This window comes from Apteryx mantelli, chromosome 12 (assembly GCF_036417845.1).
Source record: "Apteryx mantelli isolate bAptMan1 chromosome 12, bAptMan1.hap1, whole genome shotgun sequence".
Taxonomy (NCBI): domain Eukaryota; kingdom Metazoa; phylum Chordata; class Aves; order Apterygiformes; family Apterygidae; genus Apteryx; species Apteryx mantelli.
In genome coordinates, this window is record NC_089989.1 from 8,330,197 (window position 1) to 8,349,982 (window position 19,786).

At 41.1% G+C, this 19,786-nt stretch overlaps 1 protein-coding gene across 3 annotated transcripts in view; it reads left to right on the top strand.

Moving 5' to 3' along the window:
* Positions 1-17,702: 17,702 nt before the first annotated feature.
* Positions 17,703-19,786, top strand: part of EFCC1 (EF-hand and coiled-coil domain containing 1) — a 58,642-nt gene continuing 56,558 nt past the window's right edge. For all 3 annotated transcript variants that reach the window (XM_067303832.1, XM_067303833.1, XM_067303834.1), the window contains exon 1: positions 17,703-18,444. In XM_067303832.1, coding sequence (XP_067159933.1) covers positions 17,737-18,444 — 708 coding nt within the window. In that variant the 5' untranslated portion in view covers positions 17,703-17,736. The remainder of the gene's footprint in view (positions 18,445-19,786) is intronic.

The window sequence follows — 19,786 nt, forward strand, 5'->3', positions numbered from 1 at the left end:
AATTAAAAATTGAATACAGATTTTCATAAAAGATGATTAAAGTCAGAATACAGTCATGGAGACTCGTAACGCTTGTTTTCCAGTATTTTTGGACTTTTTTGTTCATAAAAACATTACATGAAAAGAACCTTTAAAGTGCAAGGCCAACTCCCAATAAGCAAAAAAAAAATAAAATAAAATAAAAGGTCTGTGCTGCCTGAATTCAGCCCTTCAGTACAAATATATATTAGAACACAGACCTCAGATGACTACAAAACACATTTTTCAGTGGTCCTCTGCCCTAGGTAGCATACTACATACTGCTTATTAAAAGAGTGGTTTAAAACTTAGCTTTATCCTTAACTATACAATGCAGCTCTTGCCTTTTTGCTCTTTCTTATGAAGCACCCAAACAGTAATCCCAGTATACTGAAAGAATTGCTGAACTCCTCATGGAGAGAGCTATAACACTCACTGTTACAGGATCTTTGTGCTTTCCCAAAACTAATCCTTTCTGTAACAACTCTAACACTATTTCCAGTGTGGAGATGAAAAATAGAGGCACAAAGAAAATAAGGGGAGAGGTTTCCACTAACCTTGGGAGCCCAGCTGGAAAGCTAAGGGTCTAGTTTTTCAGAATATGGAGCATTTTATAATTATTTTAATTTTCATTAATTAAATTTTCAGCTGTTGTTACAAGTTCTCAGTTCCCACGATCTGCAGCCAGGCACAGTAACATGGCACCACAGGCCCCCTAAGGACACAGCAGTGCACTCTGCACCTCTCTCTAGCTAAACAGTACCAAGGAGCTTTCCAGTCAACAGACTTAAAAAAGGCTCCAAAAGGAACAAAGAAGGCTAAAAGCACAGTTTAAGAAGACGTGGCAACAAGTGTCACAGCCACTAGATGGAGAACTTTTTCCCTTCTTTGCTTAAAGGATGCTGCTGCTTGACATAAGGCTAGATTTTTGTTGTTATTTGTGGCAATACTGCGGCAGTTTCTCAGTTGGAATAAGACAACACCAGATTACAAAACCACATAAAATTAGGATCCCACCAATGTCAGGAATAAAATTTCATACTTCCCACGAACTAACTATTTGAAGGGAACATGACATGCTGCTACTGGGTTTCAGGTATTTACCAGCAGCAGAGAAACAGTAAGAATCTGGAATCTTATATTCTAGCTGAGGTTCTAGATGTGAATGTGGTCACTTAAAAATGTGAAGCAACAGAAAACCGAGGTGCTTTTTTCTGATGTTCCCTTAAAAACCTTCTATGAGCCAGCTATATCTCTTTTCTGTTCCAATTCTACTCCAAAGATTTTAAAAACTTATTCCAACCTCAGTCTTCCTGCAACAGCCTGCTCCTTTGGTAGCTTCCTCAGTCCTATTCCTGCTCCCCCGTTACTCCAGATCCCAGTTCCATGCCTGCTCCCTCTGTCTCCCATCAAGCCAGTTCCAGCCTCCATACAGCTATACCTTCAACAAGACGGGCTGAAGATTCCTTCTGTGCCTTGGATTCCATCACTCCTTTAACTTTTGTACAGCTGGGTGGTGGCTGAGTCTCTTCAAAAAATTTTCTTTGCAATAGTACTGTGTATTTTACCCCACCTATTAGGAAAAAAAAGTAAAGAAATTCCTTGGTTTAACTTCACTGGTTAGTCTGGTTGGGCCACTCTCAAGTTTTGAACAATTATTTTCCCATGGCTCATGATCCCCTTTTCCTAGTATCTTTAAGAAGCCACTCAGAGGCAATATTTCTGTTAGTCTGGAGATGAAAATCACTAGGGTTACTGAGGTTTACCTCAAACCTTGCAGAAGAACCTAGAATAAAATATTCTCCCTGTGTACTATAAAACAATGTATCTTTGGAGGAAAATATTAGGGCAACTGAGGCTTGTTGGAACTCCCAGAATACCGGACCTGCACAGGAGGTAAGCAATTTTGGTAGTAAGCCAAGGGCTTCTCTATTCAGACTTCTCTGAAAGACGGCAACTTCAGGAAGCAAAGCTTTTAATCCTTTCTCTTGCCTGCCTGTTGCTAAAATGTAAGGAGGCTGTTCAGAAAATACTGAAATACAAACAAGGTTCCATTCCTCAACAACAGCTATTCAAGTGCTCAACATATCTTAAAGAAAAAAAAACAAATGCTGTTATAAATTTCCACCAACAAAGCTTATTCTCTGACCAAGCTCTTCACATCTCAGCAAACATTTGATGTATTAGTATCAATTTAATCAAAAAGAAATCCAAGCCTCTATTAATTAAGCCTGAAATTTTATAGCTTCCCCAAATCTCTATCCACTGAGATACAAGCACATTGCTTTACCAATAAAATATATATATTTTAATAGTAAAATTAATTTTAACTGCAGTTGCAGGGAAGCAGAACAAAGGATACCCCATGTCCTATAGGTTTCATCTCATACATACTTCTCCGATATCTAATAAGAACTGAGTTCTCATTTCATACATATCTCTTTATGAGCCATAACAAGATCCATATTTTTCTAATTAAATTAATTCAACTAGTAGATTAACTAGTATAAAATTAAATCAGTTAGTAAATAACTATCTTTGAAACCACTGATTCTCAACCTACTGTGGCCAAAATTTAGCCATGGAGTCAAGTTACTGCGGGGGGGGAAGCGGGAACAAGAGGGAGAGGATGAAACAGAAAGAAGCACAACATAAAAATGTGGCTGTGAAAGTTCTGCTTCCTCTCAGGACAGTTCTCCCCCCAAAAATCTATCTTTGAAACACAAATACAGCCATTACTACCATCACTACACAGCGGCCTCAAATAGCTCTTCAGTTTACAGATGTTCAGCTTATAGGCCTGATTATATTTTTCTACCATAAAAATTTTCAGAAGTTGATTTATGCATTAATTAAAATACGAACAAGCAGGAACTATTTTAGTGGGAATGACAAATGAATCTCAAATAATCCCATCAATAATTTACTAATAGACACAGTCACAATTTCAAGATACATAATGTGTTTGTTTGCATTAGGCTTACCAACAGCATCCACATCCTCTACTTGTGAAGAAAAAATTTTTGGTTGACTAATCTTAGCTTTTGAAGAAACTTTGTCCTTGGAATCCCAGAGTTTTAAAGTTATTTTGTGGTCTCTTAGTTTCATTAGATATTCATTGGTGACATTGATATCAATACTATGGTTCCACGATACCCAGATCTGGTCATTTTCAAACCACGGCGTAATAGTCTATTAAAACAAACATGAAAACTTTTACAGGAACTGACCAGTACTGAAGAACTTATATTCACGTGTTGACCACTATTCACAACTAATTACAGACAGTACAGTGCATGGAAAAAGCTAGCAAGAACTCTTGAAGAGTTCTAGGGTTACAAAACATTACAGCCAAGTATTCAAGGGAGATTAGAATTAGAAAAAGAACCTAACTGGAGAACAACATAATGAGACCTATCACAGCACAGTTCTCCTCTTCTGAAAGCAACTGCCTGTCACCTAGAAGAGGGGTAAAAGATGATACTATTAAGTGTATTAGAAGAAAGCCGTTCTCTAAGTGTACACTTCTTATTTTTGCAGCTCATGCCAGGACTTACATGACCCCATTGATGTGTCAGAGCAGCACGTTTTGTTGAATTCATACAAAGTTGTCCTATCAAGTCAAGGTCTGACATGAAGACACAAGATAACAAAAAACAGCAGTTAAGCTGCTGGTCAGCATGAGCTCATATACTTAAGACTTAACAGAATACTACAAAAGCAAATACATACACTTTAAAATGCTGACTCGGTACTTACCAAATTAAAGTACCACCTCTAAACTTCACTTGTATATGCTGCTAAACAATAGGAACAAAGCACTTGCAAAGTTGCTGATTGAAATGTGTTGTATCAGCAACTGTAAGAGCTTTTCTGTTTAACAAGAACCTCAAACTGATTCTTAAGCTTAAAAAAAAAAAAAAAAGCCACTCAGATTGAAATGCATAGACAAAACCAAAAGCGTACAGGACTACAGGACCAGCTCATGACCTCTTCAAACCTACTCTGTGAGCAGGAAAACATACCATATAATGAAAATATACAGCCTACTCCCACTGAAGGGAAGAGTCAATGAGTATTCACGTATGAAAGGAAAGCAGGATTTTGTTCTTAATTTTAATATTTCAAAGCAGAGAGCAAGATTCACTTGCAATTCTATATTATAGTCAAATTGGAACTAATGTGGCAAGACAGCTTCAACAACTAATTTTTATTCACATACAGCCATTGTAACTTCTTAGGTATTTTTCTTGACCATTCCTTTTTTTCTCTCCCCTTATTTGTATTTTATTTATAGACTACCAAAATAAAAGTATGTCACATAACATGGAGAAAACATCCTAACAGCCTCTATTTTCTGTTCCAGAGGCTGATTCTTTGACACTCAACTACTTCTACCTCCACTGATTTTTCTCTTTCTCACTTCAAAACACTGCATTTCCTACTCTTAACTGTCATTCATGTTTCAGCAGCACTAGTGTTTCATGGGTAACATGACTGAACTATGCATGGAAGCATATATACATAAAACTGCTTTAAATATGTACTATACGCTAAATATTGACTGGCTTGCTATATGACATTTTGCCTAAGTCCATCTCCATTTCACATAGGAATTTTCAGTTTCTGCTAATTTTTTAAGGTCAAAATGCTGTGTACATGTTATTTATAAGAAAACAAATTACTGTGTGTCCCTTATCTTTCTACCCCTTGAAAATTTCACTACAAGTAGGCCATACTTCTTCAAAGATAGGACACACTGTGGTGAAGGGGTGTGTGTGTGTGTACATTTACACACACACACACTTATACATATTTTTCCTGTTACAGAAGTCTTGCTCGCTTTCATTTTAATTACAGTCAAGTTCCTTGCCAGAAATTATTAAACTTCAAAAATGGGAGATTCACAGTGACTTAAGGTTTAAAGGTTTAAAACATAAACGTGGTCAGTCAGGATGATGCCATGAAAAATCACCTTTCAAGGGTCAAAAAATATTTGTGTATGCACACGTGTTTTTATAATAAAAGAGAAAACTATGATGGAGACAAGATTTATGCACTACATGATACATTAGTGAAATACATACTTTAGGAAAAAATAGAGTGCAAAACTTATCAATAAAACCTATATATTCACCTCCTCCATATCCCTCTCTGCTATACATTCACTCACTGAGGAAGTTACCCCTTCCATCAGTTTGTCTTTACAAAGAGTCGGCTGAATCCCTGGAGTTGTCTGCTTACAGTGAAAAAAGAACACAGTAATATAAACAGGAAAAAAGGGAAAGTAAATTAAGATGTGTAATAACAAAAAGAACAGTGTATAAGTGTAATCTCACAGGCAGAAACATGCCTGGAGATTCCAATATTGCATAACCACACATAACTTAGTCTAATATATTATGATAGATGACAATCAATATCAATGTTTAAAACACATTTGCTCAGTTATACTTTTGAAGGAATGCTGATGTTTATACCATGTTTCTAAGTATTTAAAAGTTAAGAAAAGTTAGGAAAGGAAAAGCTCTGACCATGTTACCTATCAAAACTCAAAACCTCTAATAATATATAATTCTCAGGCTGTGTTCACTGTTGATCACTGATATAGTGATGGAAAAGAAAGGATGGATAGTCAAATTGAAAGTATAATAGATTTTGGCCAGCAAATGCTTTTTTTTTTCCTTCTTCTCTCTCTCTCTTTTTTTTTTTTTTTTTTTAAACTGATTTACTGTCTTCCTACAAGGAATTTTCAAACTCAGTTCAGAAGACAGTCTTACTAAATTGTGCTCTTGCACTACAAGAGAGCTCAGTGTACTGTACAAAAAGCTGAGGTTAATTTAAGTTCAAACCTCCCTTCTTGTGTAACTTGACATATATTAATAGACTGATACTGAATTACTAGGCTAATACTGCAACATAATGTGCATATTAGTGACTTAAATCACTTAATCATGAGTTCTGGTAATAAAGGCAATTTTTCCTATCTTCCGTACTTTCACCAATAAAAGGGAACCATGTTCATTAATAGTAAGCAACAACTTGGTAGTTTACTTGTAAGAAGACAAATGCACGAAACCTTCAACTAGAAAACTATCTAGACACCCAATGACCACTAAGATTTAGGCAAACAGAATATAATCTAAACTATCTTTAATAGAATTACTCAGCAAAATCCAGAGAACAGGATATAGTGCTTTAAAAGCAAGACTCTCTGAAACTTAGTCAAGCAATTTTAGCGTTAACTTTTTAAAAAGAAAATTCACAGCAAATCAAAGTGTATTCAAAACATTATATCCAAATCGGAGGGTCCCGGATTCGAATGCACAGGACTCATTTAGACATGCTTTATATAGCTTGAACAAAATTTGGAAAATTCTTCAAGTACCTTAAAATATTTTTCCCCTCAAAGATTGGAAGCATAAATTTCATTCTTTCTTCATTTTTAATAGAACAGATAGTTGCCTTCGAGTTATTGTATTACTATCTTGGTACTTAAAAGATAAAAAAAACACGATCCCAAGTAAACTGATAATCTTGAGGAAAATAAAACAAGTTTTGAGCAGATGATAAAGATTCCATCAGTCTCTTACTACAAATATAAGAAGTTACTGCTGATCTAGACTAGCAGAGTCAAGTTCTGTTTTCGATATTTATTTCCATACCTGCATGTGCGGATAACATCTAAGCAGTAGTTAAAATAATATATAACTACAACACTCCACCTTTGAAAGCATTCTCCACATACGACATTCTGGATTACTCAGTTTTATGATTTTTTTTTTTACCTTGGAATCAGATTCTGCAAATAGCTTCGCAATCATCCCAAACAATACCAAATCCAGTTTTCTGGGTACAGTATCATCTGGTAGAAGAAAATACTCAATGTGATAGTAACGTCGCATTCTTGGAATAGCTGCATATTTGTCACCTTGAATGCTATTTCTTTGCACTTCAGCTACATCGGATGTCTTCTGCTTGTGCCCTAGTGAGAATATTAGAATTATTTGGAAGTGCCAAATGCTATCAAAGATGACACTTTCAGGAGAAAAAAATGCTTTCTGCAATGCTCAAATTGTAACAAGAGTTACATCATGACAGCAGAAAAATAACTGATTGAAATTAACGACTGCTGAATGTGAAACTCTTATCCCAGCGCCCAAGTCTGCTGTTTTTACTCAAGTTTAACTGCAATAATGGTCTATTAAGTTTCTGGAACTCCCCTCATTCTCTCTTCCTGCAGCATGTCTTCTTTCAGTTCCTGTAACTCCCAAGACATGTACATCCTATTACCCAGATAACTTGCACAAAGTTCCACACCACTTGGGGAAAGCCTGAATATGCCCATTCCTGCTATGCCAAAACACCTCTGTGCCACAGAAGAATCATACCACATCTGTTGAACAGCTGCTGCCTTCACCCAAAATGGTAATACTACCTTTAGACTACCCAAAATCATAATTAGGCAAATTGAGAATATCTGCAAAAAAAAAAAATCTCTTTTGATTATTAGGCAGTGACTTATTAATAAGCAACAGCTAAAATCAGCAACTTGAATAACTGTGACTACTGAGGAGCCAGAGGTCAGGAAAGGTTTTCAGTCACCAGTGACAATCATCCAATGATAAAAGGCTCCCATGTCCCACTGCCATTTTCCTGAGTGTTCTACCCAGGAAAATTCAAACCAAATAACATCTTTTCTAACATTATCTTCTCAAAAGACCCAAGACCCTGTCCCACAATTACTTTATGAAATAATGAAAAAAGGATTCTTAGGAAAACCTGTGTCAGATACTTACTTGGAACCACTAAAGGGACAGCTAGTGAGACTGTGAATGTGCAGGTGACAGTATGTGAGGCAGCAAGTTCCACTGAGTCTTTTTCAGACAGGTAGGGCCTGCTGCTTTCACTTTCTGGGGTCAGATGACCACCATCCTCAAGTACCTCTAGGCTTTCAGTTTCAAAAGTGTTTTTAGAGCAGATTGTGTCCAAGCCTGTCATCTCTTCTTCATCCACTGCCTCTGAAGTCCCATGCTCTTGCCTTGCCATCTTGATGTACAATCACCAGACAACTGATTGTAAGACTACAAAAGAGGAAAAACAGCTTATTTTAGTGCTGCTGTCCAGAACAAATAAAAATACTTACCAGAGCCAAAGCAATATTAGGAGGCACAAATATTCCCACTTCCAGATGCTTTCAAACTGTTTAACACATATACCCAAGAGATTAAATTTGGAGGCTGGGACAGTTCACACAAAGGTCTCCAAGCAACAAGGGCAAGGCAACAGTATGTCAATACACTCGGCAAAAAAAAACCCACAAAGCTCAAAAAAGTGAAAATGCTAATATCTTCTGAGGCTATCAACTACCAGTTTCTTTCCTGGCCGCAGAGGAAAGCTGAGTTTTGGAAAAAAGCATTATTTTCAGGACGCACGTGGGGCACCCGCAGAACCACAGGTGCTGGAAAGTGCAGTATACGCGTTAAAGCAGCAGGTGACGATAAAACCGCCCCTTGCGCACCTGCTGCGAATGGCAGCTGCGCCTCGCCCGCAGCCTCCGCGGACGGAGCCGCTCACCGAGCTGCTCGGAGGCGCCACCGGGGAGACCAAAGCCTAGTTCGCGGCACGGCTCGTCTCCGGGAGCGTCCTCCCCCGCCCCGCAGCCGGCCCCGCCGCAGCGCCGCCCCCGCCCTGGCCTCGCTCCCCGGGAGCCGCGTCCTGCCGCGCCACCTCCTCGGAACGGTGTCCCTCCGCGCGCCAAAGAGTCTCCCCCCTCCCCGCGCCAGGCTCCGGGACGCCCGCGCAGGGATCCGCGGATGGGCGGAGCGCTCGGCGCGGCGGCACCTGGCGGGCCGCCATGTGGCGCGGCGGCCGCGGTGCAATCGCTCAGGTATACGTACACGCGTGCTCTCTAAAAACAGACACTGTAGTTGCTATTTGTGGTTAAGGAAGTCAGCTGATCATCAGGGCTTTGGAGCTACTGGGTTACATACACGAAGTTTTTTCACAACTGCGGTTTTTCTGCTCTTCCCTGATTCATACCTTTATGCATAAAGCTGCACCAAAACGGAGTAAGCAGTGGCACCCAGAAGATGCCACAGGTTTCAAAAGCTGGAGTTTGACTTCCAGCAGCTTTGCATTTTGCATGTTTGTCTTTAAAACTTTAAGAGAAAACAGGCTACTTGAATATCTGAATGTTTCAGCGCTGATTCCTAAAATACTGTGGGCTTTCACTGCCAACACTTTTACAACATACTTACATTTTAAAATATTTTTATTACATTCTATCCAGGAATGATATAAAGTACATCATACCTTACCAACGGGGTAGCCACCCACTTAAATTAAAACAAAGCCGAAGCAATGCGCTGCAGGAGCGTGCTTGCGCCCAGTGGGCCCTGCCCAGCCCAGGCCCCGGCCCATGCCCTGGCCCACCCGTGACCGCTCTGGCACCTGCGCAGGCCGGCCGGCTGCGCTCCACTCGCGCCACGCAAAATCAGTACATCAAAATCAGTATGCTACACTACATCTGTACTTTTATGGAGCGCTTGCATCTGAAAATTTAGAAGTACTGCACGGATAATCTAAGAATAAAAAAAATATTTGCAGTCTTATTCCCTTTCAAACGTTTACAATATATTTTTCTCTGGACAAATTTGTTGTCTTGAACACAGATGATATTTATGGTACAGTGGGCAGAAGAATGAGAAAAGGATTATCTACAAATGTTTAATGCCTATGAAAGAATAATCAGTAATATGTAATTATGCACACAACTAACAAATCACCAAAATATATAAGCACGTTCACTTTTTAGTAATTTTAAGAGCATCACCATCCAAATGACTCAGCAGAAATAAGAATAAACTGGACAGAAATAAATGGACATACGTTTTTCAGAGACAGTAGCACAGGATTATCTACACATCGAATCATTGGGCAGTAAACCATAGTGTGAATTTATGCACATTAGTTACTCTTCACTAACTCCCTTTTCAGAAACTCAGCATGCCTAAAAAATAAATAACAGTCCTTACATTCACAACTTACATATCAATTTCCCTGCTCCCTAGACAACAGTGAAACTATTACAGGATTAGTTCAGCAATTATAAACCAAATCATAAGTAAATGTTTTGTCTTCTTGCACAGGCCACACATCCTATTTTTGATATGAACAACTCAGTATTTAAACCTACTTTAATCCGGGTGCTTAGTTAGACAATATTTCACACAATCAGGATGAAAAAGGATGGGGATATTCATTTCTCAGATTTCTATTCTCTATGTTTTCCCACATGAACATGGATCACAACTGATCATTAGGAACTCTGGCTGACATCTCAATAATCTGAGTAAAAAGCAGAGTGGAAATTAAAATGTCAATGGAATAAAACATGATTATAGTGAAACACTTTCCTGCCAGATAAAGGCTTCAACATTTTAGGGAGTATTCTGTGAAAGATCAAATACACAAATTCCTGTATGCTCTTCCCATACCTGCTACCTATAGCATGAGTTTTTGTAAATCTCTTCTGCACAAACCCAAAGAGAACTTTACATCCAAAAAATGTAACCCAGCAAGAATCTGGATTTTTCATACTGAAACTGAAAAGCACATAAAGCCTAGAAGGATCCAAATCTTAAAATGGCTCAACAATTCCATGCTCCTTTTGTACCTAAGCTAGCTCCAAGACCCCAATCCTAGATGCCATTCTTCCATTTCAGCCTTCAGAGGAAATGTGCTGTAGATACATCTGCTGGATACCCAGCTGACTGGGCTGCCAGAAGCTATTCCTCCTCACCAAGCCAGAAGCTATTCCACTCAGGTAAAGGCTGCAGGCTGCGAATCCTCAGTAAGGTGCATAAAACTTCAGAATAACACAGAATAAGGTGCACCTAAATCTTTTGTATTGTCTAACTCTATGCAGCGCCCTATTCAGCATGCCATTTGGGGGGCATTCTAAGATGCCCAGCTTTCTCCATAAATTAACTGATCCTGATTTGCTAGTGATTCCAGGTTCTGGATTTCACCAAAAGGGCTAGAAAGATACAAAATGGGTGTTACAACACTAAAGTTGAGGAGCCATAGTGCTGTTGGCATCTGCTCCTTACTGTTGCTGTATCTCTATCTCCTCACCTATAAAACACAGACTTTGAAATTTCTGGTAATATTTAGGGATACTCAGGAGTAAAGATGATCTAAAAAGGATAAATCTAAATAATACATGCTTATCTCAAGAATCTACAGTCTGATTTACAGGAGAAATTAAGACAGCATCAACATTTTAGAAAGGAAACACCCCTCTGAAGTAATTTAGATAACATACTCTTAACAGAAGTCAAAAAACTTGTAACAGAGGCTCAAGTAACATCTCTGCAACCTATAAAAGAACTACTGAATAACTTACCAGGTAGTGAAACAGAAAGCCAGTGGTAATATCATTGACTGAAGAACTACAAGCCAAATTCTGGTCTCACTTATACTACAGCAAATCTGCAGTTTTTCCCCTCAGTTGACCCCCAAATTTGCTCATAGAAGAGCAACATTTACCCCATAAGCACCACTAAATAAAAGTCACTTCTCTTTCTCTAATGGCTGTAGAAGAGCCTTAAAATTGCTCCAGATTCTGAATAGCTAAGAAACGTAAAATAAAACACCTGTTATTCAGATAAGTGCAGCTGTTTCCTCTGCAGACTACATAACACCGTTTCTTCCCTTAAAATGGATTACATTCCTTCAAGAGAAAGACCACCATGTATTTAGTAATCTCTCTCCCTCCAGATACAAACCAAATGCAGTGAGGTAAGATCTTTTTTTAATTTCAGTAGGTTCCCACTGGCTCCACAGCAAAACATTCTCCAGACAGTCCATTTGTAATATATACATTTTCTTTACATTCAAATGCTTACCAAAGTTCCATAAATTAGTTACTGAAACTCTTTTCTGAGTCTGTCTAATATGGTCTCTGTGTAGCTAAACCAAGAAAACATCTTCATAGCTTTTTGCACAGTTTATCAGAATTGCCTACATACTCATAGGATGTGTACATCTAAAATGTCTTATAAGGTCCAGCATATTTGTATATGCTAGTATACATTCGTAAAATTTAAGATATGTCCTTTCAGATATCTGAAGCGCTGGGACGTGAGTAGTATCTCTAACATGATTACTCACATTCTTAAAGCACCTGCCACTTTAGTAAGGCACTGCTTGTCAAAGTTACTGTCTTATGTTTTCAGACTGAAATTTCAAGTTTGAGATTTATGCCTCCTAGATTAACATTTCATCTTTGCTATCATTTCAAAATGTGGCAGCTTTCAGATTTTCAGAAGCTAAGGTAGGATAAATTATAGAAGGAGATAAACCTTCTACTATTTCTCTGGAGAATAAAATGATTCTATTGAGAGGCATATGCATATGAAATGTTTCCAGTACGACAATAGTTACTGGAGTCTTTGTGGAGCATTGAGGGCATACTCCAGGGCTGTATATAAAGAAAAAGAATTAATCTTCACTTCAAGGGATTTACAACCCATATTAGATGCACATGTAACCACAACTTGCAGTTACATAAAAATGACTGTACAGAGAACGCCGGTTAAACCTTCAAGCCATTCATTTTAATTAAGGTTTGCTGAGGTTTGCTCAGGAATATTACAACATGGCTGATGCCTGTCATCCAAAGGCCAAACAGTAGACCTGAGCTTTGAGAAAGGATGGGCAGGCAAGATGTATGATTCTGTGAAAAACTGCATGGCAAGTGTGAAGGTAGTTATAGATGAATGTTTGGAATATTCCCACATTTTATTCTGGGGAAAAGAAACAAGACCTCATGTTGTCAGCCATGAATACTGGATTATACTTTAGAAGGAGTTAAATAACATCAAAGCATAAAGTTTATTACAATTGAATTTCAAGCTTCAACTAATTCCCAGATGAATCTATAATAAAGCAATTTAGAAAAGGACTGTTTTTAAATTCTCTTTCATGCCAACACCTGAGTGTGACTACCAAGAGGACAGATTTCCCCTCCCTGCCACAAATTTTACATTCTCACAATACATGTCAGTAAATTTACTGGGGTTCTCTTCACTGCCATACCCACAGTGATACCCCCAAAAAACAGAGATTAAAGCTATTCTTCAAAAAAACATTTTTTAAAAATAAATAACCACTGACTGACCAACTAATAAGCAAGGTGCTTCCCAGTGGCAGAGGGTCTGAAGTTCTGGAAAGCTGTATGCTGCTGAAATGCTATAGCTGGTTTCCCTGTCATTCCTGTGATGTGATATACCAAATACAGTGTTATCTCTGTTCTTACAGTTCATATTCCTTCCTCTCTACCCATTCATTGCTAGAAAATATTTTGGAATCTTTAATGGTAGTGGTAGTTCTTAAACAATATATATTATCAATTTTTTTAAACAATCTGTAAGCAATAAATCCTTAAAGGACAGATCAAATTTAAGTGCCTTGTCTTCACCAAGTGCCCCACAGCCCTACTTGCTCATTCTGATCTACATCCATAATTCTTTATTTATACTGCCAAATAGTGCATAACATGTTCCCTGAGCTACTCCACCAGAATTTTCTACCGAGTGGATGGAAGAATAAAATATGAAATCAGAGAATTAATTAGGTACACAATTAGCTTCACCCTGCTATCACATTCATTATCTCATTCTCCTTTTGCATATTACCTATACAACAATGTGCTATCTCCACAGAGCAGGAGATTGTTCTCATACATGTCAAATATGTTCAAAATACAGAAATAGCAGTGAAAAAGAGTAATATTTCAAGGTAAGTATTAAATGAGAAAAAGCTGCAAGCAGGAGTAAAACTGCATGACAGATAGGAATGCTCAATTACATTTTTCCTTTTTTGTCTTACTGTATACACAGAACGGTCCCTAACTATGCTGGACCTAACAAACAAGAGCACACCCAACATTTTTGGAGTTGCAAGTAACTTTAAAATTATGCCAATAACAACACTGCACCACAAGAATTATTTTAACTCATCTCTGTGAAATCTTCTGTGAAAACCAAACTTCAATTTAAAAATTACCTATAACATCACAGTATGACTTTGTTGAAAACGATTTGGAAAACATATTTTAAGTACTTAGCATTACATTTTCACTTTTCTCTCCAATAATAGAAAGTTTAGAAGGAATAAAGTATATTTTACAGTAAAGAAGTGATCCTTCCTGCAAGATAAGCATTTTCCACAGCCTAACAGTTCTATTTGGCTCTGTATAGCACTAATGAATGACAACCCACTACCCAAATAAGACTGGACTATTGATATCCTGGCACTTGAGACATGAAAGCAATCTCTGCTGATCCTTGGTCCTGTAACATATATGAACTGTGAAATAAAATATGAGTAAAGTTAATTTAAGACCAAACCATTTTTTTTCCTATAAACAATGTTACTGTGTATGTCCTTATTAATTCCACTCCTACCTAATACAGTTTCAATCCGTATTCTGTCGATGTTGGCAAACAAACTGAAGTCAGATGATGATACCTGAAAACTTAAAATAAAAATCTCCAGGTAGTTATTTTCAAAAGGCAATATTTTTAAATACTTCTGATTTCCAATTATAATCACAACACTGTAGAAACAGTCATTCTATTCAAATGATGCTTTCCTATCTGCTTTTATATATAGTTAGGACTCTTTCAACATACTTTCAAGCTCCAGTAGAAGCTCCTGTGTACTACCAGGACTGCTAACAACTTGGTAAAGAAAAGGACCTTAAATACTTAACAATATGTTGCCATCTCTCTGAGAAAGTTTAGAGAATATGTCAATGAACACAAAAATCTTGACCGTTAGGGGTAAAATCTTAGTCCGGGGTAGATACACCAGCGATTATTAAACTATTACAGGCGCCTCTGTGTCACTGATACTGATAGCACTGAACTGTAGAAAAAGTGTGTAGGAATTCATGTTTCAGTTTTTAAAAAAACATGTTACAAAAGGAAATCCAAACCCCTTCTCACACAAAGGCTGAAATGGGATTTAAGATTTTTCTGGTCCAACTGTTTTTGCAAATGTCTAGCATTTAGAAGTATTGTTTGGGGGGGGGGGAGTGTTTGTTTGAAAACTTGATGCAAAGGCAAACTGTCTAGCAGTCAGAGATACAAAATACAATGGCCAAAGGTTTGGGAGGTTTTGTTTTCTTTCAGAGGTGAAACTCAGGTGAGCTTGAACTGACATCATTCTGACCTACTCATTTCCCTGTTACAGTGATAAAGCAGAAAGCCAAAGATTTGTCATGCTATTTATGCCCTTCATTCTTTTAAAACTGAAGAACAGCAGATGGGCAATGGGGAATTCAACAAAGGCCCAAATGTTCCCCAGCACTGTTAACAGTGCCTCCATTCTAGCCTGAGATAACACCAGGAAACCTAACTGGAAAGCATAGGTGCTAATGTAAAATTTATGCTGACATGTTTACAGCCTGGTAAGGATTCTGTCAGTCTTTAAATCAATTATTTCCACTTGAGAATTTTTTTTTACAATTGAAAATAGCTAGACCAAACCAAGTTTAAATTGGTCCATTGTCTAACTCCAGGACCTTTATGCTTTAGTTCTTGTTTGGGATCGGTCCAGCTGATGTGTGTAGATAACAGATGTGGATTTACATATCTGCTAAAAACACTCAAGGTTTATGGCTTGTCTCTTCTATCGCTTTCTCACTAATACTGCATTATAGGGACATATTGTAGACCTTAAATGAATTCATGCAATAATAATATTAGCAGACTAAGAAAACCTAAAGTTTTATATGTTTGCATAGTTATGATAGAAAACAAAGCATTTTTATATATATGTTAAGCATGGAAAAATACTATCAGTTCATCCAGTCACTCAGATCAATCAAAAGTATGAGTTACAAATTATTTATCAATTCAAATATTACAAACGAGGAAAATGAGAGAAATGCTCTTTAAAGGTACAAGAATACTTCAACAAAACAGAAGCAATAGGTCCCTCAACTGGACAAGGGATTTTAATAGTTCCTAATGGCTGTAAAACTACAAAACATACTACTATTTTGGGTAAGAAGTCCATAGAATCATTGGTGGATAAAACTCATCCCTTGAGAATAAGGAGCCTGATCCTCTGGAGTACTGAGTACCCTGGGGGAACTCCAGGTCTCATACCGTAAAAGCCAGAAGGAAATGTTCAGCAGAGCAACATTGTATGTTGCCAGTCTGCCCTCTGAATAATCAGAAATCTGATTTTTAGTAAAGCAGAAGGTCATCAAACTTCTTTATTCTAAAGGATGTTTTTTCTTGACGATGCACAGCAGATGGAATTAAGTCATTGTTCCCACTCAACGACGGGAGGTAAAGACAGTGTTGGGGCCCTCAGGGTACCAGCAGACCTTCACTCCCTGACCAGCCCCTGCTCAACACCCCCTGCTCAGGCACCCGATCTGAGCCCAGGCCTGGGCACGCTGCCCTTACCTGGGCTATGCTGTTGGTGTACCTGCCCCAGTCCTAGCCCTGCCTACCCAATGGACTTTGAACCGACACTGTAGCCTTGACCTCAGTCCTGTCTCTGGCCCTGCCTCTTAGATGGGCCTTGGATTTATACTGTAGCCTGTTTCCAGTACTGTTTTTGGCCCTACCTCCCACTGCTCTTGCATGGACTTCTTGGATGGGTCCTGGACCCAGTTCACCACCTCACCTGGTCTGGGGCTGTTTATGGACCCTGTTATTAGCACTCCAAATCTACCTATTCAGACCTTGGGCACTGCTTGTGCCATGGTCACCTGTGGCTCCTGGCTCATCCCTGCTGGCTGCTCTCTGAGTGTACGTAACTCCATTTGGCAGATATTGGTCAGATCCTGCTCACAGGATCCCACCGAAATCAGTGGTGCTGCTAATGCAAGAAAGCTGACTGGTGTTTACAGTCAAGATTTTAACCATTTGAACAGAAGGAATTAGTTAAGGCTGGTACTCCCTTTTAATGGCACTTCATTTTTAAAGCGGTCCTACCCCATAAAGGAGCAAATACTACTACTTTGGAAAGGTTAAGTCATTCAAACCAACGGGCATAACGGGAAGGGGCTCAAGGGGGACAGTTCCAAGGGGGCTCTGCCTCAGGCATCGCCAGCAGCGCACACCCAGGCTCGCTCGCCCGCAGACCCTCCCCGCCAGCCCCCCGTGCTGGCGGGAGCAGAGCCTGGGAAGACCGGGGCTGCCGGAGGGCTGCCGGCTCCCCGCCGTTTTCACCCCGCTCCCGTTAACCCCCACCCCGACGCGGAGCCAACGGCTACGAGCTAGGGGAGAGCCGACGGCGTGACGGCACCCGGACATCGACGGTCCCGTTAGGAAGAAGAGAGGGGGGGAAAAATAACCTTAAGATCAGCGCGGACGGGACACCGCGGGGAGGGAGGCTGGGCTAGCAGGGAGCGGCTGCAGGCGGCCGCCGCGAGCCCAACGGTCGCCGCCGCGAGCCCAACGGCCGCCTCTGAGGCGAGCCCGCGGGGCGGGGCGGGGCGGGGCGGGGCGGGGCGGGGCGGCCCCCGCCCCCGCCGAGCCCCCCCCGGGCCCCCGTCCCGCCCCGCCCCGCCCCGCCGCAGGGGCCTCCCCGCGCGCACGGGGCGGAGGGAGGGAAGGAGGGAGGGAGCGGGCGCGGCGGCGGCGGCGGCGGCGGGGGAAGCATGGTCGGCGGTGGCGGGCGGGCGCGATGGAGCCGCCCGAGGGCTGGGACCCCTACCGCCGGCCGGCCCGCCGCACCCAGTGGCTGGTGAGCGCCCTGGCCTACCACTACGGGCTGGACCGCGGCGTGGAGAACGAGATCGTGGTGCTGGCCACCGGGCTGGACCAGTACCTGCAGGAGATCTTCCACCACCTGGACTGCGCCGGCGAGGGCAGGATCCCCGGCGAGGACTTCCGCACGCTGTGCCAGGTGCTGGGGCTGGAGGCGGCGGCGGCGGCCGACCCGGAGGAGTGCGCGGGGCTGTGCGAGGGGCTCTCGGCCGAGCTCACCTTCCGCCAGTTCCACGCGCGCCTCTGCGGCTACTTCAGCACCCAGGCGGGCCGCGCCGCGCCGCGCCGCGCCGTGCCGCGCCTGCCGCTGGGCGCCGAGAGCGAGCACATCGAGACACAGATCCGCCTGCGCAGCCCGCTGCGGCGCCGCCGCCCGCGCCCCGGCCCCGGCCCCGGCCCCGGCCCCGGCCCCGGTCCCGGCGCCGGCGCCGAGCGCGGCGGGCAGGCGGCGGGGCGGCGGGCGGCCGGGCCCTGCTCGCGCGAGTGCTACGAGGAGGTGGTGGCGCTGGAGCAGGCCGAGGACCGCATCGCCAAGCTGGAGGAGGAGAACGGCAGCCTGCGGGAGCTGGTGGAGGACATGCGGGCCGCCCTGCAGAGCAGCGACGCCCGCTGCCTCGCGCTGCAGGTGGGTCCGGCCGCGCGGCGCCGCCCGGGCTTCGTCCCGCCGGCGCTGCCGCTCTCCCCTCCGTTCCCTGCCGGGGCTCACAGCTCCCTGCTTTTGCTGGCGAGAGCTCACGTTACCGTTGGTTAGAATATAATTTGCAGATGAAGATACTGTGGTTAAAAAAAAAAAAGAAAACTGCTTTCAAAGCATCAAGTGTTAATAAAACATCTGCATCCAGAGTGCTTTCCAAAAGGAGGGAGTATAACACGCACCTCGGTTGTTACTTCTTCTTCGTTATTGGCTTTTTAAGAAATAGTTTGACTATAGAGAGTCTTCAAGGAGAAATGTTTTCTTGCGGTATTTTTACTAACGTGACGTTATATACATTTAAGTAATGCACTAAAAATCATCCTCCTAAAATTACAGAAGACTAAAATTTACCAAACTCAAATGTATAACGCTACTTTTCCTATTGCACATGCAATCAGTCGTATATCAATTACGTAGCATTTTTCATAAAATGTAAGTAAGTAAGAACTTTTGGACTCTTACCTGCATAAGCACGTGCAACTACTGGGCCGTAAATGTTTGAGTTTTACCTCGGAAAGATTAGAAGTGTGTTTTCCTGGGAATGTGGTCCTGTGAGTTCAGAGTCAGAGCCAGTTCTGCAAATGACAGACAAGTAGTCTCTGCCTCCTGTGCAGAGCCCCATTAATTTGGGGTCTGTTTCTGTTATATTGGCTCAAGTGAAACAAGTATATGTTTAACAGCAGTTAAAATACTGTGGCATGAAATAGCGTAGAACAGGCAAAGCACTAAAAGGCTAAGTTGGCCAGTTGTTCTAGGGGTCTAATCAACTTGGATTTAATACTAGTACTTAACATTCACGTAATTCTGTTCTGTGTGTGACGTTTGAATTTGGCACTAGCTGTCCATCTTCGCAACATTCAGTGTGGTAGATAAAAAATACTCTTACTGTTTTCAAATGGAAAATCGGAGGCAAACATGAAGTCACCAATCAAAGGCCGCAGAAAGAATCAGAAGAAAGACCCAGATTTGAGCTCAAAAACACCACCAGCTGCTAACTCTATGTTCACTCCTGTTAACCACGACTTAAAAAAGGAATCTGAAATATTTCTTTCACAAAATTACTTGCCTTTCGGAAACAGACTAAAATAATGACATTAAGGCTATACACAAATCTGTGCAAGGGATTAATTTTCCACTTTAATGAGTCATTTTAAAATTAAACTTATAGATATTTGTTTAAAAACTTATCCAGAACTTGTTTCATTGTCTCTGTATTTGGCAAAGGTAAGTTCCGTATTAGTTGCTGATCCACTATATGTGATTAAAAAACAAA